This window comes from Pezoporus wallicus, unplaced genomic scaffold (genome assembly GCF_028554395.1).
Source record: "Pezoporus wallicus isolate ANWC-B61680 ecotype Strahan unplaced genomic scaffold, APGP_CSIRO_Pwel_v1 contig_3487, whole genome shotgun sequence".
In the NCBI taxonomy this organism is placed as follows: Eukaryota; Metazoa; Chordata; class Aves; order Psittaciformes; family Psittacidae; genus Pezoporus; species Pezoporus wallicus.
In genome coordinates this window covers 1,873,103-1,891,869 of record NW_026636018.1, presented here as the reverse complement: position 1 = coordinate 1,891,869, position 18,767 = coordinate 1,873,103, and the positions used below count along the sequence as shown (strand labels likewise).

The following is an 18,767-nucleotide window of genomic DNA, read 5'->3' as shown; positions in this document are numbered from 1 at the left end:
GGAAGGAGTATTGGAAAGAAACTAGATAAAGACCTGTTGTTTTCCTTGTGGCACATGTACAGTGAACTGCTGATCAGCCTTGCTCTGAGGACATGAGTGAAATTACCTTGACAGACACTAGTGACAGCTGGTAGACATACACTAGAAGATCTTCCTGATTTGTCAAACTTTCGATTGGGGTCAGTGGTGGGGTTGCAGTATAAACTCACTACATATGTTTCTTGCTTGCAGCTCACCTGCAAAAACTTATGTCTGACAAGAAGTGCACAGCAGAGAAAAAGGCAGAAATGGAAAATGTTCTAACACAGGTAGGTGCTTGCATGGGGAGGTGAATGCTTCAGGAATGTGTGTGTAGCAGAGGAAGTGTAATACGCCAAGTTCAGAGGCAGTGTCCCTTCTGTGTCTCTGAAGGTGCTCAGAAGTCTTTACCTCAGAAAGACATTTTGGGCTGTACATGCTCCTAAATACTGAAAACTTGCTCATTAATAAATACTGTAAACTTGCTGGGTAAGCACATGTCCTTCCTTCTGCTGTTCTGGAGAGTTATCACTATCATATTTGTCTCTTGATTATTGGATTAGTAGGGCCGAACCTCTGTCCTTGGAGATTCACACTCTGGCAAAAGGCCTGTTTCTTCAGAGTACCCCCTTTACCTTTGTAAATCCCTCACTGCAGTATTATGATACAAAGGAAGAGAGATGGATAAGAAGTTTTGTCAGGGTTCTTCTGAATCAGCTTAGCAGTGAATTGCTGTGTTTTAAAGTTGTCTTGGCTTTGAAGCACTTGAGATTTGTCCCTCTGTCTTGAGCACCCCGCACAGATTTTCCTGTGTTTACCCATGAGAATAGCTGGTGCTCCAGGCTGACATTCCTGAGCAGCTGTACAGATATTTGCCTTTATTATTTTTTTGGTCTTGCTTTGTTTTTAATATTTGTCGTCATGACTTCTAGGATAAATTCTTCCAGAGTGTTTCCTTCCAGAAAGAGCAACTTACATTTTTCAGTGTGTCTTATTGCTGAATAGCTATCATTAGGTTTTCCACATTACAACACTGAACTTTGACCATCCTTCAGGGGTTTCTCTCTATTAATAAACTGCTTTTGTCTCCTGTCTTGAGTTTTCTCTGATACATGAAAGATTATGACAGTTAGTGCTAGAAATAGCTTATTCAGTTTAACTTTGAGTGTTAAATCATTGCTGTACTATTCAGTATAGATCCTTTATGGTACTTAAGTCTAGAAACAACATCTAAATGTATTATGTGAAAGGCTAGTACCTAAATGCATAGAACAATGACAGAAATCGTGGCTGCTGTGTGGTTAAGTTGCAGTTAGATCTGTGATTCTACTACTGCTTGATTCCCATCTTCCAGAAAAAGGGGAAAGTAGGTTGCTGGGATGGGCTGACATTATCCCGCTTGTGAAAGCATCAAAGTCATTACCAAGTTGTTTTCAGAACAAATGGAAAAATCTTTCACTAAGAAGTCCTGTGCTGCAGATTTGCTCTATTCAACTAAAACGCAGAACACCTCTAAAACATAGCTTGAATATTTTATTTCTTGCAGCAGCTGAAAGAGAAATGAATGCAGACAAAGCCCTGTAGAAATTTCTGCTTTCTGCTTTTACTGCTCTATTTTTTTTTTTTGTTCCCAGCACAGTGCTCCCTATGTTTTAGCTGAAACTGTTCAAAAGAAGCTACTGGTGGGTGGTGATGCAGTCCCCATGACTTTTCTTCTGCTTTACTCCCACTGTTATGCTTGCTGCTTGCATTTCTATCTAGGTTTCGGAGTTCCTGTGGTATGACTGAGTCGTGGACCTGTGTTACTAAAATGGGTTTACAGGTGTGCAGTGTGTTCTTCTATTACTGGTTCAAACTTGAAAATTTAGGTTAAAAGGGAATATTTTGGGCAGGTGATTCAGAGCTGTGGATCATGTTAAGCAAAAGAGGAAGAGGATGTAATTAATTTCTGTTATCTTGTCCAGTAATTAAAATAATTCTGTATTTTGATATTAGTTGGACAATTATGGCCAGCAAGAACTTGCAGATCTCTTTGTGAACTACAATGTGAAATCACCTATCACTGGGAATGACCTGTCCCCTCCTGTTTCTTTCAATCTGATGTTCAAGACCTCCATTGGGCCTGGAGGAAACATGCCTGGGTAGGTACTCATGCCGCTCACACCCTTCCTTTTTCATAGATCCCTTACAATAAAAATGAAGTCTCAGCAGGACAGAAATAGGAAATTTCTTCTTGAGTAGCCTTTCTTGCCTTTCAGTCCCAGTCCTCTGGCAGGTTAGCATTTCCTGTGCTCTTGGTGAAAGGCAGGAAAAACAAAGAGCTGTTGCAGAATAGTGAGAATACTTGAAGCAGCCAGACAGCTGTGCCCTTGGTGGCTGGAGTAGTTTCCATAGAGACAGTTAACACTGGGTCTGCCATTGTCAGTGACTTCATGGCTGTAGGGAACCTGCTTCATTGTACTTGTTTCAGGATGAAGTTACCTAGCAGTATGATCCAGTGATAGCATAATTTACTAAGTGTTGGTGTGAGAATGTAGACGCTGTTGTCTTGAGTTGGGGTCTTGAAACTAAACTAGAAGCCCCCCTGAAGAGTGAAGAATCTGATTCCTGTGTGTGCTCTTCGATGGCATCTGAGATACATGTAGTATGTGATCTCCAGTGTAGTACATGAAATAGTTTGTGTAGGTAGTATTCTCTGTGAAAGTCTTAAATCACTGTAAGGGTTGTAAGGGCCTTACACTAAAGCCATTTCACAGTTTGTTTAAGAGCAGAGCTGCCGTCGTGGTTTGCCTGCAAAATCCACATTTGTCACAGGTCACTGTATTTTATTCAGACACCTTTTTGCATTCCGTGCTTGCATCTCATCAGCAGCCAAGTCATCCAGTTTACTTGTGGGAGCAGCCATGGAATGCTGTGTTCAGGCTGCAGCTGATACTTGTTTATTTCCCCCCTGAAGTCTATTACTTCATTGTTTTGTGTCTGGAGTTAAAAGATTTGAAAGCGAAAGTACCATCTTCAAGTTTTGTAGTAGCTGTGATTTTGTTTTTCTCACTGTTTCCCGACCTTTTCACCTTCCTGATTTTTAAATCTCCCCCATCTCCTTTTCAGCTATCTGAGGCCAGAAACTGCACAGGGAATATTCCTTAACTTCAAACGTCTTCTGGAGTTTAACCAAGGCAAACTGCCTTTTGCTGCTGCTCAGATTGGAAACTCCTTCAGAAATGAAATATCACCCCGCTCCGGCCTTATCAGAGTGAGGTACTGCAAATTTCCTCTTTCAGCAGAAGGGTACCCGGGAGCAGGTATCACCTCCATTTTGTTCCAGTGTTTGTACATGAATGTTTCCCTTTGGTGCCATCTCTCAAAAGGCTCCTGAAAATGTGTCTAGTGACTGTTGGGATTCACAAGTGAACTCATATACTTAAGGTTTTAACTACAGAATTCTGTGTAAGCTTGAGAAGTAGGGTCTCCGAAATAGCTGTTGTGTTAAAACCACCTAGATTAAACTCAGTTTTACTACCAAAATTGGGCTTCCATCATAATCTAAATGAATCATATTAAAGGATATCTCTGTTTTCAACAGGACATGCAGCTTTGCTTATTTAATTACATTCATGTGATTTATTTTAAAACTGAAACCTGGACTCAAAATATGATTGACCTTTCAGCAGTATTTCCTTGTCTCAGTTCTTCAGATTCTGCAGTTCTGCAACTTAATATAGAGCGCAAGTTGTGAGATGAGATGACCTGACATGTCTTTGTGCCCCAAGATCAGTCAAGCAGGAAAGCTCAGGGTTATTGAGAATGACTTAGAAGCTTTCTATCTCAGGATAAAAGTGATTATTGCAGCTGGTTAAGGATAAATGTCTGTGTTTTAACTGAACTGTTCTGAACAGCACTCTGATTTGGAGCAAGAACTCCTGTGCACAGTCAGTGTGGTTCTGCTGTTCGCACAGGCAGTGTGTGCTGTAAACTTGGTAGTTGATTAACATGGTGCCATAAATGTCACTGAGAGGCCGTGGCATCATTAGCCCTAAGGGAACTCCGGAATTTTCCCAGAGTCCTGTTCTCTCTTGCACATCTGGAAGTGGGAACTTTTCTCATTGAAATGCATTTGCAGTCAGATATAAATGATATGCTTGTGGCACATTTACTGGATACTGTTATTATACTATCATAGCAAATTACATCCTGATGCCCATGATTTAAAATTAATGATTACCTAGAGCTTTTTAAAGGTTCTTGATAACAAGCTAATTCAGTGTGAAGTGATTTCAAACAAGAAGGCCAAGATTCAATGTATGAGTATAGATATATTAAAGACAAGTCTTAAACTAGAATGTACACCATTGCTGAATCACTGTAGTCTTCAAGAAATTGTCACCTCATCTGGGCTATTTTGGGCATCTCTGATATGCATTAAGGCTACTGAATTAATCAATGGATTAGTCTCCATTAACCCTGTAGGAAATGTATCCTTCTAATACAGGCATCACAGCAGTCTGGAAAAATTCCAGAGAACTTCTGGCAGTATTTCTAAAGGTGGTGTTGCCTGCTCTGAATCACAGTGGTGATAACTGTGGCCTGGAGATCTCTAGATGAATTTGTAGAAAGTTTTATTTGGAATTTGAAGATGAAACTTAAGTCCAATGTTGAGACTGGTTCATGTTCCAGTCTATATACCTTGTCTTGGCTCTGGGTTTGCATATGTCTTTACTGGCTTTCTTGTGAGAGGCTAAAGCATAATCATTTCTTAGAGGGGCTGTGCTAACATATAACATATTTAATACATATGATTGTTTGTGTTTCTGTTAGGGAATTCACCATGGCAGAAATTGAGCACTTTGTGGATCCCAGTGAGAAGAATCACCCCAAGTTTCAGAATGTGGCAGATCTCAACATCCTTCTGTACTCTTCCAAGGCCCAGGTCAGCGGGCAGTCTGCCCATTTAATGCGGCTGGGAGATGCAGTCCAACAGGTAACATTTTTGCAAGCACATGGAGCTTGCTCTTTTGAAAATCACTCTGAAGGCTAAATTGCAAACTGTTGTGTTGGTGCCAGCTGGGGTTTGCTCCCAGTTCTCTTCAGTGAATTCAGTGACTGCAATCCAAGCCTAGCCCTTGTTATCAGTAATGAAAGGCTGCAGGTGGTGATGGGATAGGGGTTAGAGGTTAAGCTTCACACTTATCTAATGGAAGAAGAACAGTAAGGAATACTCTGCCAAAAGCTCAGCAGTGGCTGGGAACCTAACACTCAGCTGCTGACTGCCATCAGTACGTGGCTTGCAGGTTATGGTTTCACTACCTGATTCTTCATGTATGCAAATTATGAATGAGTTGATTTACCAGCCCTCTCCACCCCATCCCCCCAAAACGCCAAATAAAAAAGAAACACAAAAACAACATCCCCCCCCAGCCTAATTAAAAATAAATAAAAAAAAACCAAAAGAACAAAATAAAAACCAAACCAGCAATAACAGAAGAGAGAATACCACTCCTCTGTTGTATTGCAGCTGTGAACTGTAGGGTACAATTGTTGTGGAGTCCTGAGTCATAAATGCAATTCCCATGGACTGTCACAATATCAGTGACTGTGTTGTTGCATACAGCAGGGTATTTTCAAGTAGGTGATTTTTCAGAAACAGTGATGAATCCTTAAGAATTTACTGTTCTGTTCAGACAGAGATAACTGCCAGTGGCAGTAGGTGAATTTGAAAAGATGTAATAATTTCAGGGGATACATATTAGTTTATCACAGGCAAGAAGTTCTCTCTGTAACATGTCAGGTTGTCTGCAGAAGTAAAACAAAACATGACTTTGCTTCCTTAGGAATTAATATTTGTTTGGGTTTTTTTTTTTTTTCTTGCTTTTTCCCTTTCCAGGGTGTGATCAATAACTCTGTTCTGGGTTACTTCATTGGCAGAATCTACCTCTTCCTTACAAAGGTCGGTGTATCCCCTGAGAAGCTGCGCTTCCGACAGCATATGGAGAATGAAATGGCTCATTATGCCTGTGACTGCTGGGATGCAGAGTCCAAAACGTCATATGTAAGTGATAAAGTGAGGCAGCAAGCAGCACTCCCTGTCAGATCTATTGATAGTTTAGGAAGGGGCTCTGTTATATTTCTTGGTTTTAAAAGCTAGGGCTGCGAGTCTGATGTTTCTGTCCAGTCCCACGTTGGTATGAACACACTTGCTGCAGTGGAAATAGTCTGAATCCAGGGCTAAGGGGACAGGTCCCTGCAGTGAGCTTGCGGAGTTCATGAACTGTTCACACTTCTTTGTAGGTCCATGATTCAGACTCTTTTGCTGGAGCCTGAAGTTGCCTGGGGGCTTTTCAATGGTTTATTTCATCTGGAATTAAAAGAAACCAAGTCCTGGTGCTTTCCAAAGAGTAACAGCAGTGGAGAAGGATTTGTTTTGCTGGAGGTGTTATTCCAAGATAGATTCCTTCCTGCTTGAATGCTTGCTTTTCCTTTCCTACTTCCAAGCTGTGAGAAATGAGTTCACTCCTGCCAGTTCAGACAGCTGGTGCTGGGAGAAAAAATTCCCAAGGATTTTTTAATTTTCCTGCTGACTCCTAAAGGGCTGTTCACACCTTGAGTGCTTTGTTTGCAATAAGAAATATCTTAGAAGGCATGATATCTAGGCTCCATTGATTATGAAGTCATTCCCCTTTTCAGGGGCACTGAATCTACTTTTTCAGTCAAATCTGAGTTAAAAAAGAAAAAGGATATGTATAGGCAGCATATGTTCTTCTGCCTGGTTAGCCTTTCCAAGGGTTCTGGGGTACCTGCAGATTTCTGAAAATGTCTAGAGAACTCTGGAGGGCCTGGTTCCAGTAAGGGTAGGAAGTCTGTGGGGTTAGCCTATGACATTTCAGGGACCCTTACATGGGTGACCCCATCCATGGTCCTTACTGGATTGGTACCCAAAATGGGAGCATGTTCAGGCCAAAGGTGCCCACACAAGGAATGGATCAAAGCTTCAAGTGGTTCAGACAGCCTTATTTATGGGCAGGAAGAATCTTCTACAACCTAGGGGTGAGGTTCTGTGTGGTTGGTGTCAGATTTTTGTTGGGTTGTTCATGCACACACACACACACACACACACACACACACACACACACACACCCCTTTCTTCTGAGGAGCTGGAACGGACTGCTAGTGATGTTTCATTACTGGCTGCTATTCCTCTATATAGCTGTAAAATTCTACCAAACTTAGACTAGAAAACAAATTCCTGCAGCTCCGATGAGTGTTTTGTCTTCAGAGATCTATAGAAATGGTTTCCTCTGAATGTAGATAGCCAACTTCCATAAATTCACAGTCTCTCTTCCCAGCCAGCCCAAAGAAGGCTGGACATGTGTGGGCCACACTGTGTAAGTATGACTAATAGACTTGGCAAGCCTTGTCACGGGTCAGGACAACACACAGAGAGCAGTATGTCCTAACATACAGCCTAACCCAGAATTGAAGACAGCAATACCAGGGGCAAGACAAAAACACCTCATGAGTTACACTCATGCTTTGGTTTGTCACTTAACTCTGACCAAAAATGTTTACAACAATGTGCAGCACTCAGTAGTAAGAAGTTAACTGCTCTGAATAACTTAAAATCCATTATATAAAGTTAATTACATAAACCTGTATTTTGCGTTTCCTGAGAAGTAGCTGCAGTACCCTAATGGCATAAAAATTCCCCAGTATGTTCTGGAACACCATAATTTTTCAAGCACATGGATTTCTTCCTTTCATGTACCTTTTCTGATACCCTGCTATATCACTGCAGACTGGAAAACCACACAGTATCTAGCTGCGTATGTGTCCCTGTGACAGAGTGAATGGATGTGTCTTTTCTTATACAGGATTGCCTTTTAGAAAATCCAGATGATGGTTTGCTGCAAGTGTTAGAATGCTTCATCAGTTCCATGTCCACTAATGGTGTTTTGAGATTCCTCCTTGCCATACCTGCTGAAATCATAGAATTACAGAATGGTTTGGGTTGGAAGGGACCTTAAGGATCATCTAGTTCTAACTCCCCTACCAAGAAGGAACAACTTCCACTAGACCAGTTTGCTCCAAGCCCTGTCCAACTTGGCCAAATGTCAGAAGAAGTACTTCCCTTGCACATGGTCTGTGTCTCATAAGCCAGGCTTTTGGCCATTCTGATGTGGCTGATTGCCTGCTGGCTGTTCCATACTTGCAGAGCACCAGCACCCTGAAGGCATGATGTCTCAGTGCCTATAGCATGTGAGCGATGAAACTATCTGCCCTAGTCCCAGCCCCAAGCTTTTGGCACAGTTCTGTGTTCTGCCAAGCCATGTGGAAAACCTGCCCCTGAACACAGGCACTGGTTAGATAACTGATCATTTCCTCTGGAAATGAATGAAATCATTTAAATGAAGGAGCAGCTAGTGAGTGAGGCTGCTTACTGTAACGGAGCTAATTATGTAGAAAAAACAGTCATAGCAGCAAGAGGGCTTATGGGTGTATAAACATATTTGATGGTTAAGTGAACAAAAATGTGAGTTAGTGAAAGCTTACAATTTTGTTTTTTCAGGGTTGGATTGAGATCGTTGGCTGTGCTGATCGTTCCTGCTATGACCTCTCCTGCCATGCCCGTGCCACCAAAGTTCCTCTTGTAGCTGAGAAGCATCTCAAAGAACCTATATCCTTTCAGAATAAGCCAAATTCTCTTAAAGTGAAAAGTGATTTAACAGTGAGATGTCTTGGAGAGCTGTGTAGCTCTATTTTAAGTTACACCTGTAAATGTAACAAGGAAACCTAGAGCTATGGACCAGCACGACTTCGGGAAGTAACTTTCAAAGAATTGAGCTTGTGGGTGACTTTACTCAGGTCAACAAAGGGGATTTACTATTGTGCTTAGTTTTTTCTAGCTTAATGCTATGCTCTGTTTTGACTGTTCACAGTCTGTTTGACTGTTTGCATGGTTTAAATGTGAAAATAGGATTACTATGCCAGGTTATTTCACATCATTCCATGGTTCTGCTGCTAGCTGTACTTGTAAAAACAAGTTGTATTCTTTCAAATTTTGTGATCTTCTGCTCTTCAGGATTATTATTCCTTTCCTCTCTTGTAGTAAAGTTCCTTAATCCAGTAATGGAGGAGATTTCTTTGTGTTGTGTAGCAATTAGCTTTAACTAGGACCAGAACCAGGCCCTGCTTTCTGTCATCTCAAACTCCTTAACTACCTTGTACAGAACAGTCAACGTTGTTCAGTTTGAGGCAAATAAGGGAGCTATTGGCAAAGCTTACAAGAAGGATGCAAAGGTGGTGATGGAATACCTTTCAGTCTGTGATGAGTGTTACATCACTGAGATGGAGCAACTGCTCAATGAGAAAGGGTGAGCTAGCTGTGTGTGTTTGTTACCCGTCTCTGACACCTCTGTTGAGGATCACAAAAAAGCTGCTGGATTGATTTGAGTCACCTGAAACCAGCTTCCTCTTGAGAGTAGGCTGAGTGGATTACCTGAAATATTTTAGTGTTGTCCCTTCCGCCAAGTCATTGCTTGCCATCCATCAACATCTCGATATACACTTGTAGATGGGTAACCATGGTATTCAAATACTTACTTGTAAGGGAATGAGCTTCTGGATTTAGTAGGATCATCACATAAGAGAGATCCTCCTAGGAAATGAGAAGTGGTTACCTCCTTCCCTGCTCTGGTTTGACAGTTGGCCAGGACTGGCAGATGGTTTTGAACTTAATTTAAAAATTAATAAATTCTGTGCGTGATGGAACAAAATAGTTAAATGAGAACCAAAACTTACGTGAGTGTTCTCCGGTGTTTAGTGATATGCTTTAGGACCTGTTACAAGCCCTTGGCTTCTTGGGGCAGCAATTTGTAGGTTTTTCTTTCACCTGTCTGTGTGTATTCCTAACACATGTAGGAACAATGTAAGATGTCTCTGCAGCTGTTACATTTGGCAGAAGCAGGCCAACAACTGTGTATGTTATGAGAAGGCTAATGGTGCAGTAACAAAAAACAAACTTCATTTCCTGCTTGAAATGGTACAGTGAATACATTCCAGAGTGGTTAACATTTAATTTTTTTTTTTTTTTCTTCTCTGAGCTAGGTTTTATTTCTTTTACATTTCTATAAATTTGAAAGTGTAGAAGAAATAGCAGCACTCGAAACAGGGAGAGAAACTACTGCAGAATATGGTGATGTGTACACACATCAAAGCCAGAAGAAAGTGGACTTAATGCATCCAGAATCCCATTGAAATGATTCAGTAGATGAGTTACAAGCAGTATCTCAGGTTTGAATTGATAGTGGATTGCAAATCATACCTGTTGTTTAAATTCAGCATCCCGTTGTAGCTGCATTCAGAGCAAAGCCTTCATCTCATTTGATAGTGGGTCAGAATGCAGGTTATTAGCACACACTTTCTTTTTAAATGTGTTTTTTATATAACACCAATCTGAGCGCTTTAGCAAGGTTACCATTCCTGATTACACATGCTGACTGTGTCAGCATGCTAGACTTGCCTTTTGTATGACCATGTTTGCATAAATCCATTGGTGGTAATTTTCCGTTAGCATGAATAATAACAGTCATTTGCTTCCTGTAAGTGGATGGGTTAATACAGCCTAAATTCTCCTTAGCAAAGAGTGCGTGCTAGTTGCAAGCTAGCAAGTGGCAAGAAGTAGTATGAAGATCGTACTATCAAAAGCTTTAGAAATAAGCAATAAAATAACTGCTGTATCCTCCCCTTAGTCTGGTGTCTGTGAAAATGCAGGGTACCTTCTGACATAGCTCAGTTTTCATGAGAAATCACTAAACAAGATGTACAGTGTGCAAGCAAGTGCCCATTTTGTGTGTCTCCCTTTTTTCTTTTGGTGTATCTGCTTCATCCTGAGATTATTCCATTTCCCAACAGAGTTTGCTTTAGGCTGTTAACCACAATTAAATTCACTGTGATTATGAAAATGGCTGCTTTTAATGTAAATGTAGTACATTTATTGTTAACAAAGATTTCTTCTAATAGGTATGCCACGTGTTTCTTTGGTCTTTGAGGTTTGCTCTGGCTTCTGTTGCCCCACTCTTAAAAGTCAACCAACCAAAGCAGTTAAGGAAATGTAACTTGTTTATTTACTGCTGCAGCTTTTAAGTGACTTCTTTTTACTTTGCAGGGAATTCACTGTTGAAACTGAAGGGAAAACTTTTAAATTAACAAAGGACATGGTTACTGTGAAGAGATTTCAGAAAACATTACATGGTAAATTTGTGTCTTTGTTGTTTGATCATTAAAAATAAGAGGCAGCTCGGGATACACTTTGAAAGTGAACTTTATTAGTTGCATTGTCCTGTTAGCATTGTACCAGGGCACAGGAAAAATGCCATATGTTATTTCCTTGAAATTTGACAATTTAAGAGAGTTGTAAAGCTTTCACACAGCAGTGGGATTTCAGTGACCATTGATGCAGGCCTATCTGCCTGCTTCTTGCCTGGTCTGCTCAGTTACTCATTCAATAGGCTTTGGGTGGCATATTATTGATGATGCTTCAGTTGCGTATTGTAGGATCTGTAAGGCTCTATGTGGTGCTATGACCCAGCTGCTGTTGTGATGGAGGAGCTGGGGAAAGTCCACCAGCTTTGGGATCTAAGTCCATTACAGTGCAGCAGCTGGGTTGTGGCAGTCTGTTGGTCAGGCTGTGGGCAGCTCTCTGTGCTCAGAGCTCCTGTTGTCACTTTGCCACGTGGAGCCAAATCTTCTGGCCACTGCCAGCTTATCAGGTTAAAGACCAGGCTCCTTAAGCTGAGAAGTCCAGTTAGTTCCTTTGGTAATCACATCAGCTTTGGTCAGTGACTGCATCTCCATAGAGCTTTTGTCCTCATATGGGAAATGGGGCTAGAAAGGTAACTTGCCATATTGCATGGATTTAGTTCCTCAAATAAGTCTTGTCTTTCCAGCCAGCTCTGTAAGCACCTCACCCAAGGTCGTTTGGGAAGTCTTTTGACAGAGCTGGAGACTGAGGTAGTTTTTTCCCGAGTTCATACTGTAACTAGTGAATTATTCTGCCCTAGCTTGAGAACATGATAAATGCTCCTAGGATGAAGTAAAGCAACTTACAGTATGTGCAGAATATATTTGTTCTTGCAGCTTCTGAGCCTTTAAACATGTTCAGGGTCTTTCAGTCAGCATGTGCTGCTGCTGTGCAAGGCTTTGCTTTGTCACTTCAAAGAATAAATCAGAGTTGTAACTTGCAGTGACTGTAGTATTGCTGGGCACCAGTAAGTAGAACCTCATTGCTGATTTTCCTTGAAGTTGATACATTTGGCGGTTTGGCTTCTGTCTGCAAGCAGAAGGCAAAACTTATAGTTTCCCTCTCTTCTCTTCAAAACTGGTTGCTCGATGCAAATAAAACAAGACTATCTTGTACCGTGTCCAGCTCTGGGGCCTCCAATATAAGAAGGACGTGGACCTGTTGTAGCAAGTCCAAAGGTGATTTGAGGGCTGGAGCACTTTTTCTATGGAGACAGGCTGAGGGAGCTGGGGTTGTTCAGTCTGGAGAAGAGAAGGGTCCAGGGAGACTTTAGAGCAGCTTCCAGTACCTGAAGGGGCCAAGAAGAAAGTTGAAGAGTGGCTTTTGGCTGGGGCATGTAGGGGATGGGGCAAAGAGGAATGGCTTTAAATTGAAAGAGGTTTAGATTAGAAGTTAGGAAGAAGTTCTTTACTGTGAGGGTGGTGAGGCCCTGGCACAGGTTGCCCAGAGAAGCTGTGGCTGCCCCACCCCTGGCAGTGTTCAGGGCCATATTGGACGGGGCTTGGAGCAACCTGGTCTAGTAGAAGGTGTCCCTGCGTGTGGCAGAGGGGTTGGAACTGGATGAGCTTTAAGGTCTCTTCCAACCCCAACAGTTTTGTGATTCTTTTGGTAGGTAAAGCCCCACCCAGGTTAGGTACTTAATTGAGAAGGATTGGCTTTCAGAATGTGAAGCATGACCCACTTGTGCTGGAGAGCTGGATACTGCCTTTGATTTTCAAAAGCAGCTAATGCCTGTAACTGTTGCTTCTTCCCCCTTATCTATCTGAGTTTTTTCTAAAAAGCTGCTCTGTCTGAGTAAGGCAGCTGTCCATTGAGCTCCTTTCATACACAGAGGAGAGGAAGAGGAAAAAGCCTCTTTGACAGATACGTGCCAAGTACTGGAGAGAATGATGGGTATATAACAGCACAGCACATTACATCTTCTGAGAATTTTTTGCAAACACTAATTAGTTGATCCTTATTCTTTCCCACTCTTGTGATATGTTGCAGACGGATGGAGAATAGGGCAGGTAGCAGCACTGAAGCAGGCAGATAAGCGACTCAAGAATACAGAGGGAGTCTTTGGAATTTGAGTTTTATCTAAAGCTCCACAGTTCTCCACTCGGACTCCTGGATACTGAGGCTGTGTCTGTACATTAAACCAAAGTGGGCCAGGGATTTAGCATTACCCTGCCATCATGCAGGCTGTTTAATTGCTGTCATATTCTCTGGAACAGTTTTGGTCTATGCCAAAGAGCACCCTCCGAGACGATGCCTGGACCTAGTTTGTGGCATGGTGTGGAGCAGGCAACTGTTCTAGTGAACAGTTTAGATGAGGCTTCACTGTTGTGAAGTGGAAGAGGGTTTATCGGCATGGATGGAAGTTATGCAGTGTTATTTGCTCTCAGTGCCAGAGAAGGGGCCTTGACTTGTATTCTACAGCCTAAATACATTATGTACATGGACTATGTCCAAACCTCTACTTTAGGTATTTGCATTTAGAAGAGAAATGCTTAACCTTTTAATTCCATGTGAATGGAATATTACTTTATGTAATCAGAACTCGTGAGCACAACGGCAGCTTCAGTAAACACTTTTTTTTTTTTTTGTGTGTGTATAAATTCCTTTTAAATGATGACGTGGATTCTTTTGTGTTCCAGTGGAAGAAATCATCCCAAATGTAATTGAACCCTCATTTGGTATTGGGAGGATCATGTACACTGTGTTTGAACACACCTTCCACATCCGGGAGGGAGACGAGCAGAGAACGGTGAGCTTTACTATGGCTGGGCCTCAGTTTAACTGGCTGCAGGCATTTGCCTTTCCCTAACATCCAGGGGCAGGGCTGAAATAGGACTGCACAATACACAGTAGAGAGGGGAAGACCCAGGTGGGCTGTTGAATTGCTGGTTTTGCCTGCGTACGTGTTGTTTGTACATGGGTGCTGAGAACATTCTGGGGCTGCGTGCGCATGAGGCTCTCACTGTATTACTGGCAGGAGGGTGAGAAATTCCTCCTTCTGGATTCACACTTGGCAGTGTCCCATGGCTCAGAGAAAGGCATCTCTTCTGTATTTCCTTTTTCTCCGTTGCTTTTCCTGGAACCGCAGCTCTGCAGCAAGACAGACAATAGACTGACTGTTTCCTCAGTCCCCCAATGAAATTTAACCTTCTCTGATTCTGGACACCCCTAAAATCTTGGCCTGAACTTTGTTGTGGCAGGGGCCAGAAGGATTTTTGTGTTACACACAGAGTACAGCCTGTTCCAGCCAGTGCCCACACTGTCATGTTCTGCACCATTGCTGCTGGCCCATGGGAAGCTGGCTGTAAACTTGATGCTGGTTCCTGTTTGTTGTTTCTGGCTGCTAGACTGTGTTTATTGAAAAGAAAAATAATGATGCTCCTTAGCATCTCTGGTTACCGCAGGATGTGATACAGTTATGAGTGGAGGGAACAGGATTCAGGAGCCCAGAGTTAGGACACAGTTGACTTTCTATCACAAAATGCTTATGAATTCTAAAATACCAGACTTCCTTCTAGCAGCCATTTACTTTCCGGATAGCATGGGCACCTCTCTATTGTGGTGCATCTCAGTTCATTGCTTCTGTACCCTTACAGGCCTTGCTGTTTGCCAGGAAAGATTTCCAGTTCCCCCCACCTCCCTTTTTTGCACATTTATCTGAGGGTGTCTGTGGAGGGTTCTGAAAACCTTTGAGCTGCATATGCTCCATGTGTTTGGGGTTTCTCTGGGAATCTTACAGCATGTTTGGCTTAGACTGTGCATAAGACTAAATCTCCTGGGAAGTCCCTTCTACGCTTCATGTTCCTGTAATTCAAGTGAGGTTCACTTTCTTCAGGCAGTGTTCTGTTAGGCCTCTTTAGGTGGAAGATAATGTTTATCTCTAGGGAGGGAAGGGGGAGTGGAGCACAGCTGGAGAAAATGAGTCTTCAGTGGTGTTGATGTACTACTGCCCTAATGTCTTATATAAGGCCAGTGACTCCCCTTGGAACAGTTGCCCTTCCTCCAGCTTCAGAGCATATTCTTAGCTCTTAAGAATCTGGTCTAACCATTAAATTTGTATTAATTTCTGCTTTTCCTTTTTCTCTTTAGTTCTTCAGCTTCCCAGCCATTGTAGCACCGTTCAAGTGCTCTGTTCTTCCTCTAAGCCAGAATCAGGAATTCATGCCTTTTGTCAAGGACTTATGTAAGTGTATTGAGCACTGTGGGGCTGATGGGGATGCACACTGTGAAGAAAGGTTTCTTCTCAGTGCTATAGGAAGAAAATGGCATTGGGATGCCCTGGCTCTCACTGAACAAAACAGCTGAGTTTGTTGTTATCAGTCAGCCTTGGGTATCCATCAGTCTCTTCAGTCTAGTCTCAAAAACCCCAGTTCCCTGCCTTTCCCCATGTTGATTTGCAGTGTAAAAGACACTTATTTTTTTTTTCCTTCTGTGTCATAAAGAAATCTTTCCTACTGCTTAGGAGAAGCTGTCAGGTGTGTGTGTGGGGGGTGGGGTTAGTTTTTTGGTTCTTCTCTTTTTGGGGGGGGGAGGTGAGGACAATTGTTTGGGGTTTTTTGATTAAAGTTTGTTCTTGTTGGCCAACTAATTTACTGAGTCAGTCCCAGAGCTGCTGAGCCTCCAAGCGTTCAAAATGCCCACTGGTACCATCTAAAACTGCATATCTGAAGGACAGGAATGTAGGCTGTATGTCAGACAGTGTCTTTTGCTGTTGGCATCAGTTCTGCTTGGAACCTTGCCTCTGCATGCTGGATATGCCCCTGCACATGCGTGTGGCTTGCAAGTTTTTGAGTTAAAGCAGAGTCATGGGACTGTAATGACAGGTTGAAGTCATTAAGAAGTCAATGGCTTTGCTCTTTGGGTGGGGATTGCATGATCCAATGAGAGTAACAGGGTACCTGTGTGGTGGGCTTGAGCTTGTAGTCTTGTCAGGGACTGGAGCACTGGATCTTTTGTCAAAATAAAACCGAGAGTCTGGTGTTGCTCGAAACCAGGATGCAGGTGCCTCACTTCAGGGTGTGCTATGCGAATGTATATTGGAGGTCTCTGCTAGGATTGTGTTGCCTGCTGAGTATGTAATGAGCCCTGGTGGTCCCCCCTTTTCTGCTTTTTGCAGCTGAAGCTCTCACTAGGAATGGCATCTCTCACAAGGTGGATGATTCCTCTGGATCCATTGGCCGGCGCTATGCCAGGACTGACGAGATTGGTGTGGCCTTTGGGATCACGATCGACTTTGACACTGTTAATCGGACACCTCACACTGCCACCCTGAGGGACCGTGACTCAATGCGCCAGATCCGAGCCGAGGTAAAGGGCAGGCAAATGAGTTTGGCTGCTGACGAAGCTGAGCCTGATTCATATGGGCTAGGGGAGAGCATTAGCTGCTGTTTCTGACCCAGCAGTGGCTCTGGTGTATGCAGGAGGTGTCTCCAACTCTTGCAGGCAATTTAGCTATTCTGAGAAATCCCCAGGGAAGAAGGATGCTGGCCCTGCTGCTGAAGTGAGAAGAGGCTTTTGTTTTTCTTGGATACAGAGGTGTTGATCCTACTTGAAAGCCATGCCTTGTGCAATGCCTTATGTTGATTGCACTGCTTTTCAGAGTGCCTCCTTCCAAGTGAAGACTGCTGAGTAAATGCACAGGTAGTGTCTGGCTTTCAGAGGCAGAGCTCTGAATCCACAGACACCAAAAAGCAGGAGATTTTTTACTACTTCAGGCTGGCTGGCTCGCAGAGCATGGCTCAGACATAGCTCCTTAAAGCTTTTGCTTCCTGACAGTGTTGCTTGTGCAGCACCAGAGAAGCTGGTGAGTCACTGCCCAAAAGCCATGTTGGCCCCAAGCATGCTCTGCTAGTAGGGCCATAATAGAGACTGGAATAGCAAACCTCCCTATGGTGGTTAGTGCCCATCTGCAAAGATGAGATGTAGCTTCACTCTGTACAAAAGCACTGGTGCCATATTGCTGGGGCTTCTAGGCCAGCTGTGGATTCAATTCAGTGTGACAGGCGGTGCCCATTCCTCAGGGCAGCCACCTGTGTCACCTGGATGACGTCTCACTGCTCAGCAGCAGAGACAAAACTTTGTTATCCTAAAATTTCTGCATGTTTTCTGGTTTCCCCTAGCTGATCCTTCACACTGTGACAGTGTGCTGTGAGGAGCAAAGAAAAGGCAGCTGTTTTTTGTGCTGGTCTAGTAAATAGGGCCAGCTAAATCCTGGCTTACAGCATCTTTTGGATGCGTATGAGGTTTTCTTTTGTTTCCAAAACTGTAACGTAACACTATCAGGTATGAACCTTGTTGTGGTCCACCACAATGACAGCTGCATTTCCCTCAGGGGACATCTCAGTCTGCTGAGATGACATAGAGTAATTTAAGATCTCCTCCTAGTTAATGGTTTTTCTCCCCAAAAATGATCTTGTATTAAGATACCTTGCACATGTTCTGTTACTGATGTAAAAATTACCCATGTTCTCCAAGCATCCAACAGAGCAGCTTTATTCCAGTGACTTATTTGTGTTTTATGCATCTTTGTGACTTTACCTGCAGATTTCTGAGCTTCCTGCCATCATTCGTGACCTGGCCAATGGTTATCTGACTTGGGCTGATGTTGAGGCAAAGTATCCACAATTTGAGGGACAAGAGACTGGCAAAAAGGACACAATAGAGGAATAAAGAAAAGGACCTTGAAGTAAAATCCTGTCAAATGTCCACTTTTTACTGTTTATGTTAATATGAAATAAACTTATCATGTATTATTCAAAGCTGCATTGTTTGTGCACACAGGGACTACTTGTTTGTTTTTTTCCTCAATTGCTGCCCGAATTTAACTTTAAAAACAGAAAGAATTGCAGTCCAAGGTGTTACAAATAAAAACACCATTAATATGCCTGCTTCTCTGTGTTCATGCAGCCTTGTGCTTTCTTCAGCAATGTCTGGGTTTTCTGGCTTTTTTTTTTCTCCTCATTTTTTTTTTTTTCCCCTCCTGCTTAGAGCTTTTGGTATTTCAGGTTTGTGACAGCCCCTCAAGAAGTCGGGGACCATGCATCCCTCCATCTGGATTCACATCACCTCGTATTCTCATGCAAGGTGGCACTAGTCCTGTTTCTGCCACCACCATGTGGCTGCAGGGGCAGCTGAGCATGAAATCATTGCACTGACCAAGTCTTCTGTATGTTTGCAAGAGCTCTTTAAAACATGAGTGCAGGCAATTCTGGGCAGTGAAATCAAATGGTGACTTGAGAGCTATAGTCAGAACCATAGAATCACAGAATGTTTTGGATTGGAAGGGACCTTAAAGCTCATCCAGTTCCAACCCCTCTGCTATGGGCAGGGACACTTTCCACTAGACCAGATTGCTCAAAGCCCTATCCAACCTGCCCTGAGTTAAACTGCACTTTTATGAGTCTGTCTTATGCTTCAAAGAGGTGTCTGCCCTGAAGCAAGGCAAAAGCACCAGGTC

The 18,767-nt window shown here is 42.8% G+C and overlaps 1 protein-coding gene across 1 annotated transcript in view; it reads left to right on the top strand.

Annotated features, from left to right (window-relative positions):
- GARS1 (glycyl-tRNA synthetase 1) overlaps positions 1–18,193 on the top strand; it is a 29,239-nt gene extending 11,046 nt beyond the window's left edge. The window contains exons 6-17 of the mRNA XM_057398952.1: positions 232–308; positions 2,014–2,159; positions 3,127–3,276; positions 4,834–4,996; positions 5,900–6,064; positions 8,579–8,691; positions 9,243–9,383; positions 11,177–11,262; positions 13,951–14,060; positions 15,401–15,494; positions 16,428–16,618; positions 17,855–18,193. Coding sequence (XP_057254935.1) covers positions 232–308; positions 2,014–2,159; positions 3,127–3,276; positions 4,834–4,996; positions 5,900–6,064; positions 8,579–8,691; positions 9,243–9,383; positions 11,177–11,262; positions 13,951–14,060; positions 15,401–15,494; positions 16,428–16,618; positions 17,855–17,980 — 1,562 coding nt within the window. The 3' untranslated portion in view covers positions 17,981–18,193. The remainder of the gene's footprint in view (positions 1–231; positions 309–2,013; positions 2,160–3,126; positions 3,277–4,833; positions 4,997–5,899; positions 6,065–8,578; positions 8,692–9,242; positions 9,384–11,176; positions 11,263–13,950; positions 14,061–15,400; positions 15,495–16,427; positions 16,619–17,854) is intronic.
- The last annotated feature ends 574 nt before the right edge of the window (positions 18,194–18,767 follow it).